This window comes from Penicillium canariense (assembly GCF_028826845.1).
Source record: "Penicillium canariense strain IBT 26290 chromosome Unknown utg000008l_segment0_segment0, whole genome shotgun sequence".
NCBI lineage: Eukaryota > Fungi > Ascomycota > Eurotiomycetes > Eurotiales > Aspergillaceae > Penicillium > Penicillium canariense.
The window spans coordinates 1071140-1084239 of record NW_026622735.1 but is presented as its reverse complement, the minus strand read 5'-3'; the positions used below and the strand labels follow the sequence as shown (position 1 = coordinate 1084239).

General features: G+C 52.8%; 3 protein-coding genes across 3 annotated transcripts; all 3 read left to right on the top strand.

Moving 5' to 3' along the window:
- Positions 1-2528: 2528 nt before the first annotated feature.
- On the top strand, positions 2529-4996 carry N7482_010335 (NADP-dependent malic enzyme; the record flags this gene model as incomplete). Its single annotated transcript, XM_056692459.1, has 5 exons — positions 2529-2608; positions 2829-3048; positions 3194-3212; positions 3375-3723; positions 3913-4996. 5 exons carry the CDS (start codon positions 2529-2531, stop codon positions 4994-4996), a joined length of 1752 nt encoding a protein of 583 aa, XP_056538416.1.
- Positions 4997-6199: 1203 nt separating this feature from the next.
- N7482_010334 (NADH:flavin oxidoreductase/NADH oxidase family protein) lies at positions 6200-7812 on the top strand (the record flags this gene model as incomplete). The annotated part of the gene is made up of 6 exons (XM_056692458.1): positions 6200-6268; positions 6322-6424; positions 6476-6886; positions 6967-6986; positions 7082-7672; positions 7747-7812. 6 exons carry the CDS (start codon positions 6200-6202, stop codon positions 7810-7812), a joined length of 1260 nt encoding a protein of 419 aa, XP_056538415.1.
- A 1347-nt stretch (positions 7813-9159) lies between these two features.
- Positions 9160-9708, top strand: N7482_010333 (uncharacterized protein; the record flags this gene model as incomplete). The annotated part of the gene is made up of 1 exon (XM_056692457.1): positions 9160-9708. One exon carries the CDS (start codon positions 9160-9162, stop codon positions 9706-9708), a length of 549 nt encoding a protein of 182 aa, XP_056538414.1.
- Positions 9709-13100: the final 3392 nt, after the last annotated feature.

Below are 13100 nucleotides of genomic sequence, written 5' to 3'. Positions count from 1 at the left end.
GGCGGCAGCTGCAACCTGTTTTGGCTCCAGCACGATGACGACACTCGGACTGGCCAAGCTGTGCAACCGGCAGTGGTTGCCTTGGTACTAGGAGATCAGACGGATATGAGCTAGCTTGGAAAAATCCATTGCATTTTATTCGGTACAGAGTAGTGAGTCGTGACAATACTAGTAGAAAGAGATGTTTGTTGCCCGCGGAGAGCTTGGAATGATCGACTGGGGAAAGCTCTGCCCAAAGCTGCGGACATGAACCTAACTGAACCTAACTGTACCGAACGGGGGCTAGACTCTATCCACAACCAACCACAGCCAACCATGGACCTTATCGACACCCCACTTTAGAGTTTACAGTGGGAATGGAGGTGATGGATATCTTTAGTCTCGATCAATTGTTATCAATTCTGATCATGAATCTATGCTAGAGTATGTCGGGTGGCTGTATGCAGATCTACGTATTTATTGCAGTCAGACGCGCACCAAGGTAAAATGGGAGACTGATGCTACAATAAAAGGTTAGGGATACCTTGGAAAGAACAAGAGCAGGACCAGGGGGGCCATCAGGAGGTATGGTATACTCCATGCGCAGTACGGAGTACAAACAAGAAGTACTAAGAATTTAGCAGCTGCCCAATGTGCCATTCCAGCAAAGAGTATAGAAAGTACGGAGTACATTTCGGACGGAAAAGGGGGCGGGCAGGAGAAAAGCATGGCGAATGTCCGCATGACTCGAAGTCCCCGCGTATTTCTCAGCTTAAGCCTCTTGAAACCGTTGGGATTTTGCACTCCGTCCTCGTCACTCAATGATACATGAGGATTAATCCGGCCTGCCGGCCGAGTGGTCGGATTCCCCCAAAATACCGAGGGGCAAAGGCGCCACAATCCAATCAGCGGCCGCTGAGCAATCCCTGGCTTCTGGACTTGTGCGTGGGCTTCCGAGCGGCCCCAGTGGGGACGTCGGTGTGGTTTGTTCCAGACTTTCAGTTCCGCTTCCCGAATCGGTCAGTCGTGATGATCGCAAAGCAAGAGGGCCAAAAATCACGCAGGGGCAGGGTCAGGGGCTGCGTTGCTGGGGCTGCTGGGGCTGCTGGGGAGTAGCAGGAGGGCTATAATTAAGTACTATATGTACGCCCGTAATGTTTCCGCCTCGCGTTCGGCGGAAGAGGCCATTCAGAGCGCAGAACGGGGGCGGCATCGCCAACGCGGCCAACTCGAAACCGCTTGCTGTCATCCGCAGCGCCTAGCTTTAGGACGACAGTGCTCCGTGTCGTCTCCGTCCGACGCTGTTTTCCTATTGCCCGATGCTCCTTGGTACATATGGTCTGCGGCAGGCTCCGCTCGCCGCTTTCCCGCCAGGGTCAGCTCCATCGTGGCTGGGCGTTGGCATCTTCGCTGTGTGTTCTGGAAGGGCAGGGGGCCTCCCGCTACCATAGCTATGGCGATTAACTGGCTACAAGCTCAACTCCCTCCGAAGCTCCATCCCGGAGGCAGTCTAGTCCGTTTGGCAGCGCCGAACTCCACTCTCCACTTCGGCATCGTCTGCGGCTCCGGAAGCTCGCTGGTGTGGATGTGCGTTGCTGGGCAGACTCCATCGCGGGTCCTCCCCGGCCAATTGAGCCAATGGGAATGCGCGGAATTCTGAGAATTTCCAGAATTGTTAAAGGACGCACCACGCGACGGGCCCGATGGAATTAGCAGTTCGAGCGGTACCGTGTAGATTTGTGTCGGAGACTTTCGAGTGGTTGCTGGGAGGAGAGGGGAATGTCGTGGACGAGTCACCAGGATGGGGTGTACACTGTATGGCGGCTCCCAGGGCCAGTCTGGGGATCATCGTCGTCCTTACTGCCGCATGCAGCGCATTCTCACCCATTTTCACCCCATTCCGCGCTGCAAGTGCTTTCTGTTCTGCGCGGTACAGCGCAGGCCCGAGAATAATCTCCGCATCGTTGGGGACGCCGTCATCTCCAATTCTCCCAGGCCTCGTTCGGCGCCCCCCGTCCAACCCTACGCCGCCGACTCAACCACTGTCTCCACCCCGGCGATTCCACACCTCCCTTGCTGGATCTGCTTCCCGAAAAAGAAAAGAAGCTTTATGAGGGATCCAGACTTCACCGACCCATTCGCGTGTAGTGGTTCGCTGCCACCACCGAAGCCGCACTCCACTTGCGTCCCCATCGGACTCCATCCTATGACCCTCATGGCGCATCCCCATCCCCCATCCCTTCGTGCATTGCCTGCCCGGCTCTTCCCGACTCCCACAGCTATGCCGTCAATTTTTCTCAAGTGCCTCGACCATCCGTCGACACGCGGACTTGCCCGGTTAATTATCTGCCCTGTTACAACTGGCCGGAATGGCTGGGATGATGTGCACGAGAACCACCCAGGGGATGCGCCCCAAGGGTCTGTTAGCTCGTGTCTCCATACATAAAACTCGCCTCCCTCGGCCCTCCACGGCTGCTGCTCCTGCTTTTTATCACTCCTCTCCTGCCGTTACCGTGACGAGTAAGCTGCACCGCTCTTCGTCTGACACAATGGCTCGATTTACTCCTCAACAAATCCGGCCGGTCCATGCGACCCCGGCCCCGTTCATGAACAACCCTACCACTCCCTCGTAAGTGTGCATCCAGCAGCTATGAAATCATGTCAAGTACAATTCCTGCCCTCTCTTCTGTTTTGCCTGCTTCTCCTTGAATATGGGGAAATTGCGCTTTACGAAGGGTGTACATGCATTTCTTCCAAGGGAGCCAGCAGAAACGACAAGAGTGGCAAATTGACCAGAGAAAAGCAAGAACATTGTACTGACCGTCTGTCCTATCTTCTCCTCTCTACAGAGACGCCAACTATGACACCGCCAACCCTCCCTACATCCGCAAGTACCTGCGCACCTACGGCCTCACTCCTCCCCGCTCCGAGAGCTACGAGACACAAAAGGCACGCTGTCTGGCCCAGCTGGGTCTGAAGAGCAGCGAAATCGACAAGTTCCTGTACTTGAGCACTTTGCGCAAGAACAATGTCCATCTCTTCTACCGCCTGGTCACCGACCATCTGAGGGTATGCGGGCCATTAAACCCACAATGTGATTGGGGAGATCAGCAACCAGAGCACCAAAAGAAGGCTAACGAGAAGATTCCTTGTAGGAGCTTACCCCCTGATCTACACCCCGGTCGTGGGCGAAGCTTGCCAACGGTGGTCTGAGATCTACCAGCAGCCCGAGGGTAAGTCATGCGCGTTGTTTTCCTTCTACGATATTGTGTTTGTGGCTTTGCTATGTTTTGTGGCGCTGCATACATCATCCACAGAGCTAGTGCTCCGAGGCCACAGGCTTAGTTTTCGCCGGGGACCGAGGTAGAAACCGAGGCTAACAACTTCTGTTCCAGGCATGTACCTGAGCTGGGAAGATCGGGGTAACCTGGCCGCCGTGATTGCCAATTGGCCGCAGCCCAACGTCGAAATCACATGTATCACCGACGGCTCCCGCATCCTCGGACTGGGCGATCTGGGCATTAACGGCATGGGTATCCCCATTGGCAAGCTGGCTCTGTACACGGCCTGTGCGGGTATTCGTCCCGAGGCCACCCTGCCATTGACCCTCGACTTGGGCACAGGCAACAAGACCCTCCGGGAAGATCCGCTGTACATGGGCAGCCGCCGCGACAAGGTCTCCGCGGAAGAGGAGCGGGAGTTTTTGGACGAGCTGATGACTGCTCTCACCGAGCGCTGGCCTGGGTAAGTGATACTTTTTCTGCTCTCTCTCTATTTCTCTTTTTTGCCTTCGGGTCGATTTTCGCGAGAACCCGGGTGCCAATTATTGGGGTCCACTCCCCGGTTTCTCCCCTCCCCTCCCCCTCATACTGCCGGATGATCTACTCTATTCCCCCGTTAGGGCGCGTCGGCTAACGGAGCTTATTTGCTTAGTATTGTCATCCAATTCGAGGATTTCAAGAACCCTTTCCCCGCTCTCGAGCGGTACCGGGACTCCTACACTTGCTTCAATGATGATATCCAGGGCACCGGTGCGGTGGTCCTCGGTGGCGTCGTGAACGCTGTCAAGCGCTCTGGCCTGCCTTGCAAGGACCACCGCGCGGTCTTCCTCGGCGCTGGCTCGGCCGGTGTCGGTGTCGCCAAGCAGATCGTAGCATTCTTCATGCGTGAGGGCATGAGCGAGGACGATGCCCGTAACTGCTTCTATCTCGTTGACACCAAGGGTCTGGTCACTGCCGACCGCGGTGACAAGTTGGCCGACCACAAGGTCTACTTCGCTCGCGAGGACAACCAGGGCCAGCAGTTCAAGACTTTGGATGAGGTCATCGACTATGTGAAACCCACCATGCTGATGGGTCTGTCCACTCTGGGTGGCGTCTTCACCCCGGAGATCCTGCGCAAGATGGCCGACTGGAACACAGCGCCCATCATCTTCCCGCTGTCCAACCCCTCTTCCAAGTCCGAGTGCGACTTCGAGAGCGCCGTCAAATACACCGACGGTCGCTGCCTCTTCGCCTCCGGCTCCCCCTTCGCCAACTTCTCCTTCACCAACTCCGCCGGCGAGACCCGCACCTATTACCCCGGTCAGGGCAACAACATGTATGTGTTCCCCGGCATCGGACTTGGCAGCATTCTGTCCAAGGCAGTCCGCGTGACCGACAACATGATCTACGCCTCGGGCGACGCCATCGGCGCCGCGCTGACGGCCGAGGAGATCGAGCGCGGTCTGCTGTACCCGGACATCACTCGCATCCGCGAGGTCAGCGTTGTGGTGACGCGCAAGGTGATGCGGGCCGCTCAGGCCGACGGCGTGGACCGTGAAACGGCCCTGCGCAAGATGACTGACCCGGAGCTGGACAACTGGATCAAGGCCCACATGTACGACCCGCACACTGAGGTCCGCTCCCTGGAGCGCGAGGTCGGCCACCTGCTGTCCAGCCTGGGCACCTTCTCGCCCTTCAACGGCTCGCTGAGCAGCTCCCCAACCGAGGAGAAGCCCAATGGCTCGAAGCTGTAAGAATTTCGCCCATTTTTCTCAAATGCCCCGTCATGTCAACCCTGCCTTACCCCCGATCCTTGTTTCTGTTCTCGCCCTCGTGTGGAGCTCAGGACTGGTCTCTTGATGCCTCGCATCTTCTTCAAAACTGTCGTTCTGTATTTTTTTAAAACAATGCTCTAATCGCGGACCTGCTTAGGATCACTGCATAATTGCCTCGCAGGTCCCGGTTGAACATTTGCACCGTTTTATTCTCCATCATATCTTGCTGGTTTCGAGCGCGTTCTTTTACTGCGCATTTTCTTTCGGGTTGATTCATGGGCGGTTTTTCCTTTGGCCTCTCCCTTTTTGTTTCTGGTTTTCTTCTTCGGAATACCCATCACCTTTCACTGTTGTTTGGTCACATCGTTTGAGTGACCTCTGTGCATTTGGGACTAAAATAGCTCATTTTTATCTGATCTGAATTGAGATCTGTCATTACCACGATTCGATGAACTTGTAGCTTCTTATACGCCGTAGCTTGGGCACATTTGACCGGGTTCCTCGTTCGTATCCCATTTTGCCTATATAAAGTACTTCCACCATCACCCAACCCTTCACAGCACCCAGTCGAGGATCTTACGCGGAATAAAGTAGTTTGCCATCTCTGGAAAACTCGCATCATGCTCAATTCAAAATCAGAGCCCATGACTATCCAAATTTGAGATGAAATCATCAAAAATCACCTGGGGCTTCCCGGACAAACTCAAACCCCCGGGCCAAGACCTACCTATTCTTCAGCCGGCGGGACAAAATGCAGCACACCCAATCATACGCCCGGGTGCTCCAACGCCACACTGGTCCCACTAGATCGGTCAGGGCGCGGTGCGATCAATCTCTCCGTATGGCGATTAGTAAAGGATAAAGGACTCCAGACCGAGGCTTTTTCCCCTTTTAGCACCGCGGCACGGGATGTTCTAGTTACGCCTTGCCGACTAACTAGCACGCCTGCCGACTATAATTACGCATCTGTCTGCAGGTCAACGATTGTACTCTTATCAGCTGCAGGAGAGCGGACAATATCGTGCGTGGTGATTTTTCTTCTGGTTCCCTTCGGCCACTTTGACGCTCCAATAGCCCGTGTTCAGACCCTGCAGCCTTGTCGTATTCCGCTTGCGACAGCCAATCGCAGGGACTAGGTATACATCGTTGTGCTCATAACAACCGAACTATATAGTTGCCAGAATGCCTTCACCACTGGCAGACCCCGTAAAGCTGCCCTGCGGCTTGGTCCTGCCGAACAGGCTGTCCAAGGTACACCCTGCCATCCAGACCTAGGTTTCAAATGGAAATGCTCACCGTCACAGGCCGCAATGGCCGAGCAAATGGCCAAAACCAACCAGCCCAACGATACACTCCTCGACGTGTACGAGAAATGGTCGCAAGGCGGCTGGGGCAGCATTCTCACCGGTACCCCATCCACCCCCCAAGCGACCAAACCACTGAACTAACAATCCCCAGGTAATGTCCAAGTCGATGTGAACCACATGGGCACCCCTTACGACGCCGCCATCCACGCCGAGTACACCGGCGACGCAGCAGTTATCGCGCAGTGGAAGAAATACGCGTCTACCTGCCAGAAGCACGGCACCCCGAGCATCGTGCAGATCTGCCACCCGGGACGGCAGTCATTCCGGGGCGCCGGAAAGCGCGGCCTGTTCGCAGCGCCGATTGCGCCCAGCGCGGTGCCGATGAACGTTGGCAACGGTCTACTCGATCGAGTTATTGCAGCCGTGGCGTGGACTAGTCCCCGTGAGATGACGCGCGGGGAAATCGAGACTGTTATCCGGCAGTTTGTTGATACGGCGCGGTTGATGGCGGATGCGGGCTTCTCGGGTGTCGAGTTGCATGGCGCGCATGGGTATTTGCTTGGTAAGTCCAGTTGGAAAAGTTCCGATGATGCTCAGCTTTGGGGGGATTATCAAGAGTTTAGATGCTAACGGAAGGTACAGATCAATTCCTCAGCAGCAAGGTAAAAAAGGCCCCCAGATAACTCTTACGCCTTCGTGCTGTGCACTGCTGGCCTTATATCTATCTAGGAAGAATCACGCAACTGACAACCTGCAGACCAACCTCCGCACAGATGAGTACGGCGGCACCCCGGCCAAACGCGCCCGCTTCGTCCTCGACATCCTATCCGAAACCCGCAAAGTAGTCCCATCCACCTTTGCAATCGGCATCAAGCTCAACTCCGCCGACCACAGCTCCGCCACCTTCGAAGAAACCATGACTCAACTCTCCCTTCTCGTCGACGCAGGTATCGACTTCCTTGAAATTAGCGGCGGCACTTACGAAGACCCCAAGATGATGGGCTACCCCAAGAACTCGCCCAGCGTGCAGCCCAAGTCCGAGCGGACCGCCGCCCGCGAGGCCTTCTTCCTCGACTTTGCGCACACCGTGCGGGAGCGGCATCCTGGGTTGGTGCTTATGCTGACGGGCGGGTTCCGCACACGCGCGGGCGCGGAAGCGGCTATCCGGGATGGCGCATGCGATCTGGTGGGAATTGGGCGGCCGGCGGCGATTGAGCCTAAGTTCCCGCTGGTGCTGTTGGATGAGGGGGTTCCTGATGAGCAGGCGGTGCTTTTGCTGGAGAAGGCCCCTGTACCGTGGCTTGGGCGGTGGTTGCCGAGGAATCTTGTTGGGGCTGGGGCTGAAACTGTGAGTTCTGAGTTTCTCATCCCATCCCTTTGGGTGGAATTGGTTGGGGTGTTGTGGCTAACTTGATGTTGTAGTCGTACTATGCGGGCCAGATTCTGCGCCTGGCGAAGGGGTTGGCGACGTATGCGCCTGCTTTGTGAGGGGGCTGCGCAGGGAATGACTGCCTTGTTCATGTTGTTGGGGCCCTTTTGTACTTAGGAATGTACCTATTTACCTTTTGTTCGATTGCTGTATGGATAGTCAATTCATTTACCCGTTTCTAAGCGGGTCTAGTTTGCTAGCACTCACCCACGGAACTGAAACAAGATGGGCCATATCCCTGCCCAGAACGAACTTCTCTAAGTACCATAGGTGTCACCCTGGATGGGATTATTGATAAACTAAACAGAAGTATTGAGGAGTCGAACAAGAGGCTTTCCTTGAGTGACGCGACACCTGATTATGGAGTGGACAACGATAAAGTCAAAAGCGAGGATACTTGGAGAAGGATAGATCGCATTCAGTACCGTGGGTCAATAGTCAACAATACGAATTAGAACTGACCTGGTTGCCTGTCATAAAATACGAGGCTTCCCAAACCGAAGACTTGAACGTCTCATCGGATCTACCTACCAAAGACATGGAAGATGCGAGATCTTGGACCCAAAGGTAAGTACTAATAAACTTGACTGGCATGAGAAGATCGTCTTAGGATTCTTAGAGGTGAAGATAGCGAGAAAGGATATCGGAGGTCGTAGCGTGGTCACAGAAACCCTTCAAGGGTCTTCCTAAACTTTGCTAGTGAATTCTCCCAGTGCGCTCTGGTGGAAAACCTTTGTCTACTCTATGGTCTCGGGATTTCATGGAAAGGCCTGATATATAGAGACACAAGAGGTGCTGGAGAAGCATACCCTATACACTCGTCTCCTTTTTCATCTTAAACTTTTATGCAAGGGCTCTTCTCAAACAGGGCCTCGGTAGTCATGTGACGGCAACAGTCTATTGCCACTTCCCCTCCCCAGCAGGATCTGAGCAGGGATTCTCAACGGCAGGCCATGTCTGGATCACAGAGTTGGCAAGCATGCTGTAAATCGTTAAGTCAATATTTATGAAGGGATACGATGAGAATCTCTCGATCGAGATCTGACGTCGGACAGCCTTCCGATTGCACAGAGCCGTATATTGACTCAAGATTTGTCAATTACTTATAGAGACTGCGCCAATGTCCCTATACTCTGGAATGATACCATGCATTTGGGTTACGGGCGTATGTCAGGGTTAGCATATCCTCTCCCCGTCCAGAGCAAGGAAGTAAAGGAACTGCACCTTCCAGATTGGGATTTCAGGAGGAAATCGCGGCGTTCACTTTGCTTCTCCAACTGGTTCATCCAAATGCGTCGTCTGACACGCCATTCACCTGCCACTGCGCTGCACTTCGCTCATCTCTATGAGTCATTTGATTCATATTGATATCACTTTTAATCTCATATCACAGTTGAAAGCAATCGATGCCTTCCTCTGCCAACAACTCCGGTGACGAGGGCGTCGCCTCACCCACAGACAGCCAGGCCACAATCAACAATTCCCCGGCGTCGACCGTGAGGTCCCCGTCAACCGGCCGATGTTCGCCAAGCAGCTGGTCCTCCGTCAGCAGTGCCCCGGATCAGGGCTACGAGGCGGACGACGAGGAAGAGGAGGAGGTAGAGGAGGAGGAAGAGGAAGAGGAAGAGGAAGAAGATGATGATGATGAGAACGAGAATGCCGAGCCTGAGGAGGAAATTGACGCTGCCTCCTCCGCCAACTTGCCGCACGCCTCATGTGTCCACACCGTCGACACCGAGCTGGTCACCCTGGAAGAGGCTTCGGAGCCCACCAACTCGCCTGAACGGCCAACACGTGAGCAGGTCGATAACCCCCTGGATCGCGTGGAGCGCCAAGCATCCAATTTTCTCCTGCCAATGGAGGCGGATTCTGAGGTGGATATGGAGGATCTCCTTCTTGCCCTTTGCGAGCGTCGCGGTTACAACTGGGATATGAGCGAGGACGAGAGGATCTAGAGATGTGAGAATCTTAATCTCGATATACTATGAGCGGCTAGGCCAACGACGCCTCCCCGTCAAGGGCGCGTGCGCCACGAAACGCGGCGAGCTGCAAGCAACAGGGTGCGGTGAAGGGTGAACCGGGGCTTGACTGCAATGGTGTCTGAGTGGAATATTGAATTCTGTCTTGTTTTGCTTTTTCCTTTTCAAGGTGGTGGTTTACTTTTGCTGATTCCATGTACAAGTAGAAGGGAAGGGTGGGCGTGTTTGTCGAAGTTCAAGCATAGGAGTCATAAGCCCAAGCCAAGCATTTTTCGTCTTCCGTCACTTATCTACCTAGCTTTGCTTTTGCCAGATTATATCGTTTCCTTTACGACTCGTTTTCGGCTCACAACGAGGTGTTTATACCTTATTTTTTTTTTTTTCAAATTACGTTCTTAAACAGGCACTGAAAGAAAACCTTGCACTTAAAATCTTGTGATATCCGTTGCATAATTGGTTCGTTTAGATACAAGTACCCAGTTAATTTCCCACCACGCGGCCGTTTCTGCCACGTAAGTAGCGAATAGTCACATTAGTGGAGTTGGTAGTCTCAAAAACTCTGTGAAATAGATTATGTTATGGCTGTGGTCAGAACCAAGTTCACGGGAGCAATCCACTACAAAGAAATCATTGTTCCCTGTACCACTGTCTTTATGACAATCTGGGCGCCGTTCAGAATATCTGACAGCCTGGCTTTGAAATTTTCTGCTAAGCCGGTTTGAATCGGATCACTGGCTATGATGATTTCGAGGCGCTGCAGACTCTTCAAGCTTCCTAGGCCTATTTTCACCCATGCGGCTTCGACATCAAGAAGTTTTGAACCACCTTGCACTAGTTGGCCTTCAATGGTCAAGCGCAATTCTCGTAGCCCGGTGCAATTCGATCCTAGCACACCGACAAATTCGGCACAGATATCAAACCAGCTAGAATTAGGTCGCTGTCTGGCAGATCCGTTGATCAAACTGCTCTCAACCACTCCTAAACTCAGCTTATGGATCGAGCACACCTGCCATCTACTCAGACGTCCGAGAAAAGTTCGACAACAATAAACTCCAGTCCCACACCACTTGCGGAAGTCGAATTCGTGTATTTGAAAATTGAGAACACGGGTTTCGGAATAAATCTGGCGATTCACAAGGAGCAGGTTCAATGCGATTTGGTGCTTAGTTGTAGGAAAGGCGTATAAGTTGCGACATGGACATGCCCCAAACACTAGTAAGCATACCTTCAAACGTAACTCAGTTGGGAGGCGAAGTAACATTCTGGCTTGCAACCGTGGAGTGGATGCGATCCCGAAATATGAACCAAGCGCGAGGTTTTGATGGCTAGTTGTAATAATTCAGACAGGATTGGATTGCGTTAAAACGCGGCATGCCATCCCTATATTTTGATCGAATATATTCTCCATGTAGCGCTTGGACCCCTCAGTTGATATCAAAGTAACCAATAATAGGGCCAGAATTCCCCGGTTTCTTCCTCGTTTAGGATAATATCACTCAACTACGGAACATATCTCGCCCTGAAACGTATGAGGGAAAGAGTTCTAATCAACACGGATGTACGTGCGTGAAGCGTGCAAAAAGATGTGACTTAAGTACGAATAGACCCTTTGGCCACGCGCCGCCGCGTATTACCTATTCGCACCTGTTAGCGCCTGTACCTGCATGAGTTTTGCCCTCTTTGGACGGGCCTACCTTAGCTTTTGGGCTCTAGGGCTTCATCTGCATATATCTGCACCTTCTCCTTCCTTGATTGCTTCGTATTCTGCTCCTTAGCCCTCCTTTTACCGCGACGCTCTGTTGCATATTACCACAGCGTCCCTGGTCATTTTATCCTCTAGGCTTCGCCCCCTCCACACTGGTTTTCATTTCAACAATACCTGGTGACTCCTCTGTGGCATGTGTGCAGGGCTGGTTCGTCTCATTCACAGCTTAGCTCGCCACAATATGTAGAGCATGTGACGCATGACAGAACGATGGACGGAGATCACCTGATGGACGCGGAGTGATGGAAACACCCGACCGAGCTAACCTAATGGGGCCTGTTTGCATGAGCTCTCTACAAGATAGTTGCCAGAGCCTCCGTAGTTTCTTCCTTCTTCACCTTCGTTGTTTCGTGAATGCACCTGGTTACTTTCCAGTTGGCTCTTTCCATGATCGTAACATGCAACGAAGGTCCTTTTTCACCCTTTCCTGTCATCTTTGAGTTGTACAGACATAGACAGCACGCTGTCACCGTCTCACTTAGAGCGACGCCCTACCCTGAACCGAAACCGATGAATCCTGAACGATTCCAACCGAACCGAACCGAACCTTCCCCTGCTAAGATAAGCCGACGTCATGGCACGATCCCGTTTAACGATCCGACGCCGTCAGAGTACTGCGGCTAATAAGCCTTACGACCAGACCCTAGAGAACCTAGCCGGAGAGTACGAAACGAACAGCGATGACGATAAAATCGCTAGCGCCGAATCTGCCGGATGGTAGGGACTAGACGAACCGATCTCTTTCCCCTCTGAGGGGGACCTTAACCTTGATTTTATCAAGAATTATACGCCTAAATAACTCCTTGACCTCCTCCGCCGAGAGTACCGCGAAATTCGAACTCTTACTAACTAGCGGGATGCTATAAACGCTAAATACGGGGAGGTATAACGGGATCTTGAGACTATTACCCTAAGGGCTAGTCAGCTCGCTATAAAGGTTATCGACCTACAAGAGCGTAGGTAAGACCGTCCGTCGATCTACGAGTCCCCGATGGCTATATCTCGCCGTACCGCGAAACTCCCCGACCCCTCTCTCTTTAGCGACGGTAAGACCGTACGCTTCGACTAGTAGGCGAACTAGATTCGACATAAGCTACGTAGTAACGCTGACTACTACTTGACTCCGTCCGACTAAATCTACTATATTTCGAGCCGTACCGAGGGTAAGGCCTTACTCTATATTAGTCCCCGAATAAGAGATAGAGCGTCTAACCTATACGGCGACGTAGAGGATATAATTAAGTATCTCGAGAGTGTCTTCTTAAATCTAAACCGAGCTACGGAGGTACTCTACGAATACACCTACCTAACTATAAAGCCTAAGGATGATTTTAGCGACTTCCTTACTGATTTCTCTCGCTTAGCTAAAGAGGCTTAGCAGCCTAAGCAAAACCGACTCCGCGACCTTTATAGTAAGCTACTACCGATACTCTAGACCTAGACGATATACCTACTCGATAACCTAGACGTTAGCTTTAAGAGGTTTATTACTACCTACTAGTATATAGCCCTAAACCTAAGCTTATTTTATAAGCAGAAAGAATCTCGTCGTACCTAAGCGGCCGTAACCGTCTCTAGATTAGCCTTAGGCTTAGCTACGACT